Source organism: Epithele typhae (genome assembly GCF_022376455.1).
Source record: "Epithele typhae strain CBS 203.58 chromosome Unknown BXZ73scaffold_7, whole genome shotgun sequence".
NCBI classification, from domain to species: Eukaryota; Fungi; Basidiomycota; class Agaricomycetes; order Polyporales; family Epitheliaceae; genus Epithele; species Epithele typhae.
Genome location: NW_025954198.1, coordinates 695,518 through 710,746, shown reverse-complemented (window position 1 = coordinate 710,746; position 15,229 = coordinate 695,518). Strand labels below are relative to the sequence as shown.

Genomic DNA, 15,229 nt, shown 5'->3' with positions numbered 1-15,229 from the left:
ACACACCCGCCTCCCCTTTCTCGGAACCTCCATACCGTCTGTCGCTGTACTTCCGGGTCCCAAAAGCCTGCGATGCAGTGATTGAGCGCACCAGGTAAAGGCAGGAGATTAGCGTTCGTGTTCCATTCCACGCTGATCGACTCATCGCCACCCACGGCCTGCTTCTGCCACCAACCTAGATCTGTACGAGATCTGCTCGTGTGCGTCATGTCTTCCACCGATCTCCAGTCTAACGGGAGTGCCTGGCCTATGGGATACGCTTGCTCGGGCCGAGGGTCGCAAGGGGTCGTCGCAGTCGCCCCCTGGGACCGAAGTGTTCTGAAACCTTTTAAGTCGTGTTTTGAGTAAAAGCGCGAGGTGCGATATTCCACCCCGACTCGCCGGTGTCGCCCTAGACTCGCATGAGTGTTTCATCTTGGACATCAGCCGTTGGAGAGTATTCTGGCCGAGAAAGTAGGCATGGAGGATATATAGTTCCAGCAGAGGGATTATAAGGAGTGGTATATTCAAGTAAATAGGCACGCCGAAGCGGCGGCAACTATCAGAGGAAGTCGAGGCCGATGCCGACCTGGAAGCCTTTACGGCCGCCGTCGCTCTTGCTCGCTACAAGAGGGATGCCGAAGTTGACCTCGACGCGGATGGGATCGAGTTTGTACACAAGCCGACCCCGGCGGAGATGGACGGCTTCGATATGCTTGAGACCACATTATCCAATAAGGAATGCGCTAGCAAATACCATTCGATGTCAGCATGGCGATTACCCGGCAATCACCTAAATACGAAGCTTACTCCTGTCCATGGCATCAAGTCTCCCGCATTGATGAACAAGTGGGTCTTCACGGGCCAGTGGGGTTTCCGGGAATGTCAGAGATGAGACTAGCTCCAGCGGACCAGAACAAGTTCCCCCCAAGCGAATCAGCTGCGTTATATGTTAGCTACGAGCTTCGCAACATGACCCAAATCTCGTACCTCCATCATGAGGACCCATTCCATTATGCTTGAACATTCGCACGCTAACCGGCCCTCCAAGCTGGAAGCGGTCCGAGAAGCATGACTTGCCACCGAAGTGCCAAAGAGCACCGGACCGTGCGGCGAACGAGAGGGTCTGGGTATCCTCGGTGTCAGACGACGCAAAAAGTTCAACAACGCGCGGTGCTCACTACTCCAGGTAGCAGCGAGCGTGCGAGCTGTCCCTGCATTTCGGTCTTGTAGAAAGAAGTGTCTCCACCTGCACCGGCGAGCTCATGGAAGAACTTGACGTATGAGCCGCGGGTACCAAGCAATCGTTCGTCACGGGTATCGCGTGTCCAGGAGTGGTATACGGAGGACTTGACCGACTGCCCCGCGGCTTCGCGCATGCTAGAGGTCGGTCAGCGTGTGGGCCTGTGACGACGGCGCATATACTCACCTGACAGACGCAGACGGGGTGAGGTTGCCTACATGTCTCAAGACAGCCTCATATCCAAACTCATGTGTGCCTTCTGTCAGAGCATTTGTCTGTGAACAAGCGTTGAGCTGTTCGTGCTGCCGCGGGAAAGAGGAAGCTGACCTAGCTCACCCTGACTACTGCTCGCACACCACGGATGCCCTCCGAGCTGCTCGCGAAACTCGAATTGTCGCGCTCCAAGCCAAAGACAGAGACTTCCCCACGAGTTTTCAGCGTCGAGGTTAGGGGGGCACTGAGGGAACCATTGAACGACATCCGTGTCTTGGTTGCGAACGACACATTGGCTTCGAAGGTCTCCGCACCACCGAAAGCGTTGCGGATTCGACATGTTGCGCTCTGTGATGAGACCCATGGGTACTCTTAGCAAAAGTTGTGACCCATAGCAAGTGAAAGGAAACGGCATGTGTGGAACATGGGTGTAGCGACTCGAAAAATGCAAGCAGGAAAAGGAAGAAGGGCAGGCTTCCGAAATGGGCATTAGAAGCAGGTGAGGTAAAAGCGACGTACCGCACCCCCCTCGTTGTTCCCGACCTGCGTGCTCGTGTTGAGATAGTACCTTCCCTTCTCCTTCGTGAGGAACACCACGTCCACGTCGTCCGCGTGCGCGAGCGCGTCGCGACTCCTGTCGATGACGGCCTCAACGTGGCTGAAGAGGTCGGTTTCTTCCAGCACCTCCTTGATTTTCTTCGTTTTACGCAGCACGTTCTCCAGCGTGTCATCTCCTTCGGCCGGCGAGTGAATGATGGGGTGAATAAGAGAGCCTAAGAAAGACTCGCGGGTCCGCACGGCGCCGCGGACACGTACGGACGCTATATTCAGGGAAGAAGAGAGGTTCCATTGACCTACCGCAGCGGCGTTACTGAGGTGAGTATGTGCCGCCGTGTATTGAAGCGGGGAGAATAGTGCTCACCAAGTGAGACAAATTCATTAGCACAGTCTCGTACTGCCCGCGCACCTTCCTGGCCTTGCGCTCCTCCCACCATTGCCGGTACCTCTCCAAGTCGGCGGCATCCGGCTCCCTGTCCCGCGGTGACGAAGTGTTTTGAAGAGGAGGCTGTAATGGAGGAGGTGTAGGGTCGGCGTCGGTCATGGGGGCGGAGGTGACGAAGGTGAGTAGACCCGCACTTGGTGACGTGCTCCGTTTGTTGCCGGGCTAATCTTCGAAGGCTTACAAGTAAGTTTGGGGTAAGTCGCGTATTAAGTGGCGCTAATGCCACGCGTTTATTTACTGCGGCCTGAGCAAGGTCATTTAGCGCTGGGGAACGCCAAAGGCTATCAGGCGCACCGGACCGGACCGGGCGATTGGTGAAGCGCTCAGGGGAGAATTGTCAGGCTCCCGCCACCATCGGACCTCGGAGAGGCCGTTCACCCCCACTTTGGACCAAACCCACCTTGCTTGGTGTCGGCCATGTCTTCCACCTACGTCCACTACTCTGCCCCCTCCTCGCTATCCTCTGACTATGCTATTCTGTCCCGGTACAACGCGGCACACGACCAGAATTTGGACGAACCCGACACGAACAGTGAAGCTCCCTCTACCTTTGACGAACATGACATCGAAGCCCGCGACGAAAACGGCCTAGATATCCACGGCCGCACCACAACTCCACGGCGAGACAGCCACACTTTCCAGTATCTCCCCCCTTTCAACCCCACCATGGGCCCTCTCCCTGACCGACATGGCCACCGCTCAGGCCCCAAACAAGTCGACCCCACTGAGCACACACCCCTTCTAGCTCCCCCCGTTCCCCGCATTCAGGAAGTCTGCGATCCCGAGAACTCTTCGGATCCCTCGGTCTACTCCAAAATGTTCTGGGAAGAGCTTGCGATCCTCACCAAATACACTCTCCCCGTGTTTGGGTATGTCCACCTTTCGGACTTCTTGCGTCTGTGCAGTAACACGAGGTCCCAGAACACATCTCTTCGAGTTCTCGCTCGTCATCGCCGCTGTGATATCCATAGGACACCTGTCCACCACAGCGCTTGCCGCGTCCACCCTTGGGTCCATGACTGCAAGCGTCTCCGGATTCAGTATAATCCAAGGCTTCGCGAGCACGTTGGACACCATGCTCCCCAGCGCATGGACCTCTTCTCAGCCGCAATTGGTTGGTCTTTGGTCTCAGCGCATGGGTGAGTCAGTTTGATCTTAAGGTGCCAGGGCCCCACGGTCGGCCGTCACACGTTCGTCGTGTGGGCGCGTCGTTTGATTTGTGAACAGCACTGATAATTGCGAATTTAGCTATCGTCATGTCGGCTGCTCTAGTGGTGAGTACACGACAATCACTGGACAAAACACAAAACTTATGTTCGGCGCAGCCCATCTTCTGCGTTTGGTGGAGCTCTGAGAGTATTTTACTCTATCTGAAGCAGGAGCCTGAAGTCGCTCGGCTGGCTTCTGTATACCTCAAGTGGGCGTCAATTGGGCTCCCGGCATACGCCTTCAATGCCATCTCCAGGAGATATTTCCAATCACAAGGTGAGACATGTCTTGTTCCTCCATTAGCGTCGCACTGACTTCGCCATTCCATAGGACTTTTTGACGTTCCAACGAGGATCATTCTGGGTGTAGCGCCCATCAACGCCGTCTTGAACTATGTGCTAGGTGCGCTCACATACACTCCTCCCTTAACAACAACTGGTCTAATGATAACTGTAGTATGGGGACCGGAGCCTATACGTCTAGGCTTTATCGGAGCGCCGATTGCTACTGCAATCTCCTTCAACCTGATCTCGCTACTTTCCATCATTTATGGAGTATTCTTCGTTCCGAAGACGGCATGGCACCCACTTAGCATGCGTTGCTTCACTAGTCTCGGTGTCTTGGTCCAGCTCGGTCTTTCCGGCGTTGGACAGGTCGCGAGTGAGTGGTGGTCCTGGGAACTTGTCGGACGTGAGTGCAGTCTTATATTGTGGATGAACAGAGCTGTCACCTGACAATCACGTTTCTCCTCACAGTCGCGGCGAGCCAGTACGCATACCCGTCAACCATAACCCGGATTATTGGTGCTCACCGAACTTGTTGTATCTAGGCTAGGCCCCACCGCACTGGCTACACAGTCTGTACTTCTTGTGTCGGCATCGACAACATACCAAGCTCCGTTCGCCTTGAGCGTGGCATCCTCGGTTCGGTCAGCTCCCGTGCGACCCCATCTCTTGAACCATAAGCCTAATCCTTCTTCCGTTCTTCTCAGCATCGGCAACCTTCTCGGAGAAGAGAACGCCACACGTGCAGCCGTGGCCACGAAGTGTTCTATTCTCATGTCCCTCGCGATAAGTGCTCTATGGAGGTTCGCGCACCTTATCAAATTTCCAACTCCGTGACGTCCGTGCTCACGACGGATATACAGCACGATGTTTATGGCCTTCCGGTATCAGTGGGCATACATCTTCAACGATGATCCCGGTGTGTACCAATCTAGTGGGCTCGTTCCCACAGCTTCTCACGCTCTTCCACGCCCAGCTGTCGCCACAATGGTCGCCGCCATCCTCCCGCTAGTCGCCCTCTTCCAAGTCTTCGACGGTCTGAGCGCGATCGCCGGGGGAGTCCTGCGCGCGATTGGCAAGCAGTTCACCGGCGCGCTGCTCAATCTGAGCGCCTACTATGTCATCGGCATTCCTTTCGGCATCTGGCTGGCCTTCTGGAAGGACATGCACTTGCACGGTCTGTGGATCGGTCTGACCATATCGCTTGTGTACAGCGCAGCGGCTGGGGTGTGGCTCAGCCTGCACACCGACTGGAACCGCGAGGTGGAGAAAGTGCGCCTCCGACTTGCGGCCGACCGCAAGGCCTCCTTCGAGCACAGTGATGTGGAAGGCCGAACACAGTGAGGGTACCGCTTCTTGGAATATCAGGGAGACGCGAGACTTGTTGCGTCGCCTGATCGCTTCTTGGGGCAAGTATATAGTAGGACGGTTTCGCTTTAGTTGTACATAAGTACCGGCTCAGCTGCTTTCCATTGTATCATACTGCTTTTCAGATAGCAAGTGTCTGTGCAAGTCCCATCTAGCCACTACTAAATGAAGTCGCTGGAGTCACTGATCAGGGGATGGCGGCAGGGAGGCAGCTGGAGGCAGGTCGCGAGTGCGCCTGGCGTGGCGCGGGGTGGCGCGGTTGAGGCTGGTTGAGGGCTTGTTCCGGAAGCGCCCTAACGAGGCAGATGACGCGGACGGTACAGGATTGGTCCTTGGCTCAGTCCGAATACACGTGCTTCATGTCCTCTGTATCCCCGGTTTTCCGTGATCTCCACCTCCGTGAGCAGGTCAACACACTTGTTGTAAGTCTTCATGCGTCCAGCGTCCAGTGTTTCGCAATACCAATCTGAAAATGACAGCTGCGCATATCATTTTATGTAACGGCTCCGAAGAAGCCATTGAGCAGGGGGCTCATGCTGCTGAAGACTAAGCGGAATGCCGGCGGAAGGAAAGTGCGGGACTCCGGTCGGTAAATGGATCCTACTCCTCCTCGGACGAATGTTTTGGCATACACCCAGTAGAATGGGCTGTGAAGACGTGCCGTGTACACGTCTTCCCGGAAGCCGACTGTCGTCGTCCGTGGTAGCCGCGCTGTTTGGGAGGAAGTCGAGGAGGTGAATGTGCGGGAAGTATGATTCGCTGCGCGCATCAGGGGTGGGAGCGAGAAGGTCATCGTGATTCTTTTCTCATTACATTGCGTCCGACTGCTGATTTCGAACGTTTCGCAGCTGTCCACAGGGTCTTGGCGGCCTCAAGGCTCCGCAAGGGAGTCCTCAAGCTTCAAGGCCTCATCGCGCGTTGATCGTTGAAGCAAGGTCCGCCCAAGCCGGCCAATCACAATTCGATACACCTACACAACGCGTTTAAGCCCTTGAACACCTCGCGACCAACCAGCTAAGCTCGCTTAGGTACGTGCTTCTCGATTGGTGATACATTGATGGATCAGCTGGACTGCCGGCAATTGCCATCTGACTTCGCAGCGCAACAGCACATGACGAAGCGAAGGGACTTACCAGCTCACCGGACCCGTGGACGTCTGTGAACGCTCGCCCGCGGTGTGCACCCCGTGGGGATCACAGAGCGCGTGGCAACGCTAGACACGGATTAAGCTCGCATGCGCACTCAGCTGTTCACAGGAACGCAGGCAGGCCGCCGGCGACTCACGAGGGCTATAGATACCTCGCCCGCGCTGCGTTCGCATCTGTGCGACCCTGCCCCGCAACCCCGCGCCGCCGCCGCCACCTCGCTCGACGCTCGCGACCTTTCGCCCCTGGCGCGCCGCCCACCACACAACGCTGACGAGACGCGATGGCCGACAAGAGTGCGCAAGACGCAAGTGTGGAGAAGCAGGAGATGACCCAGTCTGTCTCCGAGGTCAACGAAAAGGGTGCGAGTTCGCAGGCGGGCTCCGAATTCGACCTCGTCAACTACCACGAGCATAACGCCGGTCGCCTCGTTGTTGATCCCGAGTGAGTTTTCCAATTACTTAATGACCACGCGAATAATACTGATACTAGGCGCCAGGGAAGCGAAAGTCGAGTTCGGTGAGGCTGTCGCCAGCCGCTTGAAGCTGTCGAAGGATGGAACCAAAGTTTTGTGGCCTCAGCCTACGGATTTCCCAGAGGACCCTCAGAATGTTCGTTTAAGACCCTCCGAAGTTTCACTGCCCGCGTATTGATTTGCATGCAGTGGTCGGACTTCGAGAAGAACTTTCAGCTGCTCATTGTCACAATGGCCGCGATCGTGCCGGACTTCGACTCCGGCATTGGTGAGTGATATGCGTTTCCAGAGCTATGAGGCTTACTCATCAAGCTTGTACTAGGTATCGCGGACATCTTTGCTCTCGCCAAGACATACAACACGACCCCTAACGAGATAAACAACCTCACCTCGAAGTGAGCAAAGACGTGTCGTATGTCATCAATGTACTCATCACGTTCTTCGTAGCTGGAGTATCTTCTTGCTAGGATGGGGTGGAATCGTCGCCGTCATGCTCATGCGCCGCTACGGCCGTCTACCTATCCTTTTCTGGTCGCAACTCCTCGCGATGGGATGGCTCATTGGCTGCACCTTTGCACCGAACCTCAACACTTTCACGGGTATGCTGCTCCATTGCCTTTCTCTGTTCGCCACCCGCTGATGGTTCGTTAGCCATGCGGTGCTTGAATGGCTTCTTCGCGTAAGTTGATCTGCCACCCAATGACTTGCTCCGTGCTTCTAATCTTGCTTGTTCCAGAACGTGTCCTCAGGTGACAGTATGTGACCTTCCTCATGATTCTCTTCTAAACTGGAAGTGAATACTGACATGATCAACAGGGTCTTTACATTGTAACGGACCTCTTCCCGTTCCACCTCCAGGCGCGCAAGGTGAGCGAGTCGGCGACCTTATATGGAACGCTGGGTGTTCAATGATATCGTAGCTGAACCTGTGGACCATGGGGTTCATTATTTCGCCATTCCTTTCGCCATTCATGATGGGCTTCATTGTCGCACGTGTCAGGTACATCATGAAGACCTCCTTTTCCTATCGCACTGGCTTACATTCTCTCAGTTTCCGCTGGACGTATGGCATCGGGAGCATATATAGCTTGATCGTGGTGCTTATGATTGCCTTCTTTGGCAAGGAGACGTGAGCGTTCTGATGAACTATCTGCTCAGACGATTTGCTGACCATTTCCTCAGGTTGTTTGACCGCAGGCTGGCTAATCCCATGCCCATTCCGAGGCCCGCGTCTAATCTGCGGTACCGCATCGAATCCGTTATCGGCATTACGGGAGCAAGGATGGCCAAGTACCGTGACACCTGGACGGAGGCAGTCTTCCCCATCTTCAACTGTGTCTGGAGGCCTCATCTCCTCCCCCTCCTGGTTTTCGAGGGCATCCTCTTCGGCTTCGCCATCGGCATCAACGTAAGAGGCCTTTCTGCCTGGACTTGATCAACCACTCACAAATATTTCAGGTTACCAATGCCGTATTCTTGGATATTCCTAAGCCCGCCGGCTATGGCTTCACTCAATTCGGTATTGCTGGTGCCTATGGGACTCCGATTGTCAGTATATCCACTCTCAATTCTTCCTATTCGTGCTTCATCTGTGGTATCGATGCAGGTCGCGGTTGTTATCGGAGAGCTTCTCGGTCGCTACTTCAACGATTGGGTCATGAACTTCTCCATCAGGCGCAATAACGGCGTCTTCATCGCAGAGAACCGCCTGTGGTCAGTTCTCTCCTTCTTACAGTAGTCCCTTCCTCACATACCATCCTTCAGGACTTGCTACCTCGCAATCCCGCTCTACATTTGCGGCTTTGTTCTCCTAGGAGCGTCCTTCCAGGAGACCCTCAGTGTTGGCGCACTCGTCATGGGCTGGGGAATTGCTGAAGTATCCATCATGATAAACACTGTCGCCGTCTGTGAGTGTTATAAGAGCCAACGCTACCTGCACGTCCTTAGCTGACCGAATCGTGTTCTCAAGACGCTTACTGCAACGACTGCTTCCCGCGGCACCAAGGCGAAATCTCCGGACTTATTAACCTTGCGCGTGTTCTCGGCGGTTTCTCCGTCGCGTATTTCCAGGTCCCCTGGGCCATGAAAAACGGGGCCCTACAAACGTTTGGCGTCGAAGCCGCAATCGTGACGGGACTGTTCCTCCTCATCGTGCCTGTGCTCCAGATTAAAGGCCCCGCGTTGCGTGTAAGCTCCTTCTTGGCTATAGAGTGGTTACAAACACTAACTTGGATCGTAGGCACGATACTCCATCTGAACGTCTCGATCGTGCCACAGTTCTTTGACGATGCGAATACCTACTGGTTGATGTGAGAGATCCGTCTGCGCCGCATTGCTGTTCTAGATTTCTTTGAACGATGTACACTACTTGCGCCTCGTTTTATGAATTGCAGATGCTCTGTCGTCCAACGATATCAGCGCCGCAGACTTACCCTTAAGTGGTCGGAAGCACATACAGCATCATATCTACCGAACAGAATTTGGGACGGACATCGACCATGTCCATGAGTGATGAATGTGCGTCTCAGCTTCCCAGTTATCTCATCCACAGCCTGCGCATGCAATGGCTGAAGAACAGTGTTGACGACCCAGACGCGGTACACATCACTTCCCTCAACCGCGACTATCGAGCGTGGTCTGAGCTCGGGATGCCTCAGCACCACTTTCATCGATGACGAGAAAGACTAAGCATACCACTACAATTCTCGAGGAAATGGTGTTTAGGGCACGAGAACGCGAATAAGACTGGAAATGGACAAACATTGTACATCCTCAATAAGCTACCGTATCTTTAGAAGCTTCCACCTCACTACAAGCTGCGGCAAAATGCCAGGGCCTACCATGCACCAAACCCCACTCGCTTTCAAAGCGACCTTCCGGTCTTGGAAAACGAAGTATGGATCTAAGCGGCCCAAACCTTTACGTGCTCCTGCCTTCCCTAAGATCATCTGCACTGTCGTCATCGATGGTGGCCCTCTAGGGTGAGGATTACTGGTGCCAAATCGCCCACCGTAGGTAAGTATGTCGCCGCTCCGAGCCGCGGACGTTCCCTCTGACGAGAGGCGGCAGTGCTGTCCGGAGTCCAGGGTCGTTTCAGGAACGTTGAGTGACCTGCGTCGCTGGGAGCGACGTTGTTGCCGTCGACACCTTGGTTTGGTGAATGGATGAGCTAATCGGTGCAAATCCTAAGCATGCACTTCATGTTCACGATGTCGCCCCATCGAGACCGGCAAACTTGGGTCCGTCCAACCTTCCACTCGCGCAGCTTCCTGCCCGAGTGGACGACGGCGTAGTGATATGGGACATGAAATGAGAAAGGAGATTGGACCACGGACATATCGGATGCTTTCGTTCGCACCCCCGGCGAACAAGTCCTCCTGGCGCAGCAATGGGAGTAGGACTAGGTCATACTGGAACCCCGCAGCGACTCTCGTGTAGAGCTGCAGCCAGAATTAGCAAGTGCACAGAACGTAGGCTATGGTGGAAACCCACGTCCGCATCTAATGTGTAGGTGAAGATAGGGCACCGTTCAACCTCGCCACATAGGAGGGATCACGCAGGCTGGGGTCGACGAGAGAGCGGGCTCCACGAAAACTTAAACATCGGTGCCGGATCATTACTCACTGTGAACCATGTCCGCGTAGGTCCCCTCGAATGTGCAGTGTGGCATTGGCGTGTCAAGCTAGAACGAGTCACGTCACTTGGCAGGGCTTTTGAGGAATGTAGCCGACTATACGCACCTGAGCGACAAAGCCGTTCCGCACTGGCAGTGCAGGTTTAGCGTCGAGTTATCCCTCCTTGTTTTAGGCGGGAATAAAGACTAGTAGGGCAGAAACTCAGAGGGGTAGCCAACGGCAACAGCGGGGGACTCATCGTGCTCTTGTGCGCTGAGATTACCCCCGATGTGCAGCCTCGTTTTGGGCTTAGGAAGAGTTATGGGAGAGCAGTGGCAAAGCACTCCCAACGGACGCGCGCGTTTTCCGTGCTTCTCGGGGCGCATTCCGGCGCGCATACACTCGACCCTCTTTCTCACACCCCCTTCGTCACGAAATTCCCGTCTTCCGCTATCACTATCTCCAAACCAAACCACACCAGCTGCTGCGTGTCTCATACTGACAGAGTCTAGGCAAGTGTACGCGAAGTGATTGTGCCAGGCGCGCCTCGCCACAAGGAGCCACTCATCGCGAGGGCTATCGAGCACCTGCAAAGCCGGCTCTGCCAGAGAGAACCTGAGATAAGAATCAAACATGTCTCTGATTAGTGATACGGAGTACGTCCTCTGCACTCTACTTCCCGAGAATGCGCCTCTTAACTTCCCCGTAGTTATCTCATCCACAGCCTCCGCGTACAATACCTAAAGCACATCGACGACCCATACGGAGCGCGTATCATCTCCCTCGACCAGAACTACCACTCGAACCCCTACATCGATGCGTCCGGCCTCGCAGATATCGAGCGGTGGCCCGAGCTGGGCATGCCCTCCAGCCCCACTCCCAGCGACGACGAATCCGCGCCCGCCGTACGACGGAGGCACTCCGGCTTTCCTGGTGCAAACCTGAAGTACACCACGACGATCCTTGGACCCACCAGGACGGGGGCGATGGGTCTCAGGGTGAACGGTAAGCGCCAGTCCATGCCCCGCAATCCCGGCCGCCTCTCCCTCAGCCGCGAGAATGCCGGTGGCAAAAGCAGCAACGAGGAGACTCTAATTACCACTGAGGTCATTGCCGCCACCCCCACGTCCCCCATGAAGCCGAGGAGCCCCCGATCCCCTATCAAGGACTCCGTTGTTCAGCCACAGAAACAGGACGCTCAGGATGGCTCGGCCCCGCCCGTTCCCGCCAAGGGCCCCGTGCTTATGTTCATCCCGAAATTCAGGGGGGCAGAAGAGATGGCGGCGCGGAGGCGACAGCGGATGGCGGCGCGAGCGAACGGACCGGGCATGGTTCGGGCACCCATGGTCGCCATGCCCATCAACCCGGAGTTCTCGTCCTCGTCTTCTTCTGAGCCGGAAGCGGAGTCGGAGGACGAAGTTGCGGCGGACGAAGACGAGGAGGAGTTTGACATGGTCGCGGACGCGGACGATGCGGTAGAGGTGGACGAGTTCGATCCGTACGTGCATTCAGTCCCTTCGTCTTTGCGCGTATGCCCATCGTCTCCACAGCGAGTTCGCCGCAAGTCGTGCAGCTGTGAACTCGGACAGTGCCTCGGAGACTGGATCCATCCTCTCAGGCGCATCCGTCGGTTCCTCAGTGCTCAATTCTTCAGTACCCCCGAGTACAAGTGCACGCGCCTCCCGTCTCAGCCCCGTCCGCGAAGGCGGCGAGCGGCCGTCAGTCTCACCGGAGCACGATGACGGGAAGCTGGACGCCATGTTCGAGATGGTCACCCCGGCACCAAGCACCGCTGCCAACAGTAGGACACAGACCCCCGCTCCTGCCCCCTCCGCCACGGCTAACACACCTGCCGGAATGTTCGAACGACGCCCTGTCCCGCCAGCCCGCGCGGGTGTTTCTGCCCTCACCGCCATGCTCGCATCCACTTCCAGCTCGTCTTCCTCCAACCCGTTCACGGAGCTGTACAGCGCAATATCTGGACGGCCAGAGACCGACAGTATGATCGTCCGTGTCTTCTTCCCGATGGCTCGCAAACCCAAGGACCAAGCGCTTGAGCTCAGTGTCAAGAAGGACGCCACGGTGGAAGAGGTGCTTGGGTACGCGCTCTGGACGTATTGGGAAGAGAGCTGGTTGCCCCAGATCGACGAGGGGTTGAGTGGAGAGGAGGACCCCAAGTGGGACATACGTTGCTCTGCAAGTGGCTGGATCTTGCGTATCGCAGAAGAGGATGGTGAAGTCGACGAAGATTGGCCTCGTGAGTAACTCCTCGTGTGTCGAGTGAGCGACAGCTCTGACCCCTCCTTTTAGCCCCTGAACGCATGCGCAAGATCTCGAACTTCAACTTTGAGGCATACGCCGTCGTCGAAGCCACTCCATCACAAAGTGAGCGTTTTGTTACCACTTACCTCAAGGGATATTGACACTGACGCAACTCGTCCTTAGTTCAGCAGAATAAGATTCTCGAGGCGAAGATACAGCGACGTATCTCGCGCGTGGTTGTCAAGAAGAAGTCGACAGGTTTGCTCACCCAGGCCGCTCCATCCACAAACCTCGTTCCACCGGCAGACCTGTTGGGCATCTCAAGCAGCGCGTTCGGCTCCATGGGCTCATCAGTGGGGCTGTCGAGCTCGTTGGGTCCTTCTTCGAGCTCGGGTCCTCCGCTCTTCCTCCGTATCCGCATCGCGGGTTCTGCCGACGAGCCAGGCCACGTCTCTACCACGATCCAAGCGTACGCAACTTCATGCATTCCTTTACCATGGATGTCACTCATACAACGGTTGCAGCTCTGGCGGCATGTACATGCAAGAGGTGTTAGAATTAGTCTGTCAGAACCAGAAACGCGGCTTCACCGATCCGAAGGAGTACGCGCTCGTGATCGAGACCAAAGAGGCCAAAGTGAACATCCCACTCGACCGAACGGTCAGGAGTCTTCAAGGGAGACGCGACCTCATCCTTATGAAGAAGAACCTGCTTCACGAGTACGGTGTGGAAATGCGTGAGCGCAAGGCCACCAACGATCCAAACGGTCCGTCCATCAAATCTCGTTACGGACGAAAAGCTGACCGTACTTGCTACATCAGCGTCGATCTTTACTACCGATGTCTCCATTCAAGAGCAGACTCTCAGCAGCATGCTCGATCTCATGCAGGCCTACAGGGTAAGCGGTGTATTGCTCGTGTTGCGACGTGTGCTTACCAGCTCCACAGAAATACACCGTGTATCGCAAGTTGCCGATGATGGTAACGCGTAGTGCCCGTGTACTCACGATCGACGGAGGATACATTCACGTTCGTGTACTCTTCATAATGGACTGCTCTCCAGCACTGACTTAAAATACCAGATCATCCCAGGCGCCACGAAGGCGAAGCACGTCTTCGACAGCGGCAAGACATCATCTTATCACCTCAAGAGCGTCGTTGCGTGCCAACAGTCGAGCAAAAATGCTGCGACTTTCAAGCTCGTCGTGCACAGCGGCGCAGAGCGCAACAAGCGTTACGAGTTCGAGGCGGAGAACCCGAAGATTGCCAGTGAGTTCACGAAATTATACCTCGCCCGTAACTGGGTCATGTCTGATGTAATCTCGTGCTCAGACGAGATTGTTTCCACAATTCGTGCATTGAAGGCCGCTATGGAGAAGCCCGGAGGCGGAAAAGCGTCGAGGAGAAATACTCGTATAGGACCCTCTTCGCGCCCGCCAGGTGTATGAGTTGGATGGAGCAATGTATACAGAGTGTACGATTACGACGGGTTCACATGCGACATTCTGTCGCTTGCATATCTAACCATCCCAGTTCGACCCCTCCACAAAGCGGACTTGCAAATGTGCGTTCATAGAGCTCACCGGTCACCAGAACCTAGTGTCCCCTAACCAGTACCGAACTCTACCTCTTTGTAATAACCATCTCACAAACGCAGTACGAGTCTTAAGAGACGCGCCGTGTTCCAACGCTCGATTTAGCTGGGCCTTGTGCAGCATGCATATGCCGGGAGGTTGGTGAATTGCGTTCACGAATTAGTGCAGTGTGATATATACTATGAGAGGCCTATGAAAGGCCGTCAGCAAAGGCGGGCGCGGTAGGTCTAGATTTACTCACCAGTATAATAGGCAGCCCTCCTACCATGCCCGACAAATCACCTCTCCTCTCGGAAGCCTCAGCTCCAACGCCTCCCGTGCCTCCACCCACTGGTGCTCCCGGCTCTGCGTCTTCACGATCGCAATCTCCCCCATCCGCAGCGGCTTCACGTTCTGGACGTGCCGTCCCGTGCACAGTCGCCGGATGTCGTTGCTGTCCATGAACACCGGCTTGTTGGGCTTGCTGACGAGCTCAATGCCCGTCAGCACCGGCTGGTCCTCGCGGTACTTGAGCTCCGCCCATATGCGCTTCTCCGCGTCGCCGGCGAGGAGGAAGTCGTCGGGCGACGGCGCCTTGATGGTGCCGCGGGTGACGTTGGAGAGGAAGCCGTTGCGGAGGAGGATAGAGAGGATGGCGAGGTTTTGGGTGTTGTGGTGTACGGCGATGCGCTGGTGCCGCGTGCGGAACGCGTTTTGGATGTGCGAGCAGAGATTGTGTGGGAGGACCATGGCGAGACTGCGAAAGACGCGTCTAGGGGAGTTGGGTGCACGGGTGGGGGCGTACGTAGAGAACGCACCTGGCCAGGGCCTGCGGACATGCAAGGGAAGAGGCGCCGGAAT

At 55.7% G+C, this 15,229-nt stretch overlaps 5 protein-coding genes across 5 annotated transcripts; 3 read left to right on the top strand and 2 right to left on the bottom strand.

The window, feature by feature from the left end:
• Window positions 1–541: 541 nt before the first annotated feature.
• On the bottom strand, window positions 542–2,537 carry BXZ73DRAFT_88443 (surface antigen-domain-containing protein; the record flags this gene model as incomplete). Its single annotated transcript, XM_048024946.1, has 9 exons — window positions 542–628; window positions 667–725; window positions 878–919; window positions 970–1,105; window positions 1,161–1,359; window positions 1,409–1,497; window positions 1,559–1,783; window positions 1,955–2,306; window positions 2,368–2,537. The coding sequence occupies 9 exons, from the start codon at window positions 2,535–2,537 to the stop codon at window positions 542–544; spliced, it is 1,359 nt and encodes a 452-aa protein (XP_047881017.1).
• Window positions 2,538–2,855: 318 nt separating this feature from the next.
• On the top strand, window positions 2,856–5,275 carry BXZ73DRAFT_98512 (MATE efflux family protein; the record flags this gene model as incomplete). The annotated part of the gene is made up of 11 exons (XM_048027708.1): window positions 2,856–3,307; window positions 3,360–3,577; window positions 3,687–3,712; window positions 3,764–3,923; window positions 3,978–4,049; window positions 4,104–4,337; window positions 4,403–4,415; window positions 4,477–4,575; window positions 4,639–4,734; window positions 4,795–4,850; window positions 4,908–5,275. 11 exons carry the CDS (start codon window positions 2,856–2,858, stop codon window positions 5,273–5,275), a joined length of 1,794 nt encoding a protein of 597 aa, XP_047881016.1.
• A 1,452-nt stretch (window positions 5,276–6,727) lies between these two features.
• Window positions 6,728–9,176, top strand: BXZ73DRAFT_88441 (MFS general substrate transporter; the record flags this gene model as incomplete). Its single annotated transcript, XM_048024945.1, has 16 exons — window positions 6,728–6,888; window positions 6,944–7,055; window positions 7,109–7,187; window positions 7,242–7,314; window positions 7,367–7,518; window positions 7,571–7,598; window positions 7,656–7,674; window positions 7,736–7,786; window positions 7,840–7,919; window positions 7,971–8,048; window positions 8,102–8,327; window positions 8,378–8,467; window positions 8,526–8,632; window positions 8,684–8,826; window positions 8,889–9,106; window positions 9,159–9,176. The coding sequence occupies 16 exons, from the start codon at window positions 6,728–6,730 to the stop codon at window positions 9,174–9,176; spliced, it is 1,635 nt and encodes a 544-aa protein (XP_047881015.1).
• A 1,990-nt stretch (window positions 9,177–11,166) lies between these two features.
• BXZ73DRAFT_88438 (stress-activated map kinase interacting protein 1-domain-containing protein) lies at window positions 11,167–14,242 on the top strand (the record flags this gene model as incomplete). The annotated part of the gene is made up of 10 exons (XM_048024944.1): window positions 11,167–11,189; window positions 11,243–12,031; window positions 12,084–12,790; window positions 12,844–12,918; window positions 12,979–13,264; window positions 13,320–13,561; window positions 13,617–13,693; window positions 13,743–13,829; window positions 13,877–14,063; window positions 14,127–14,242. 10 exons carry the CDS (start codon window positions 11,167–11,169, stop codon window positions 14,240–14,242), a joined length of 2,589 nt encoding a protein of 862 aa, XP_047881014.1.
• Window positions 14,243–14,650: 408 nt separating this feature from the next.
• BXZ73DRAFT_88437 (ribosomal protein S8) lies at window positions 14,651–15,118 on the bottom strand (the record flags this gene model as incomplete). Its single annotated transcript, XM_048024943.1, has 1 exon — window positions 14,651–15,118. One exon carries the CDS (start codon window positions 15,116–15,118, stop codon window positions 14,651–14,653), a length of 468 nt encoding a protein of 155 aa, XP_047881013.1.
• Between the last annotated feature and the right edge of the window lie 111 nt (window positions 15,119–15,229).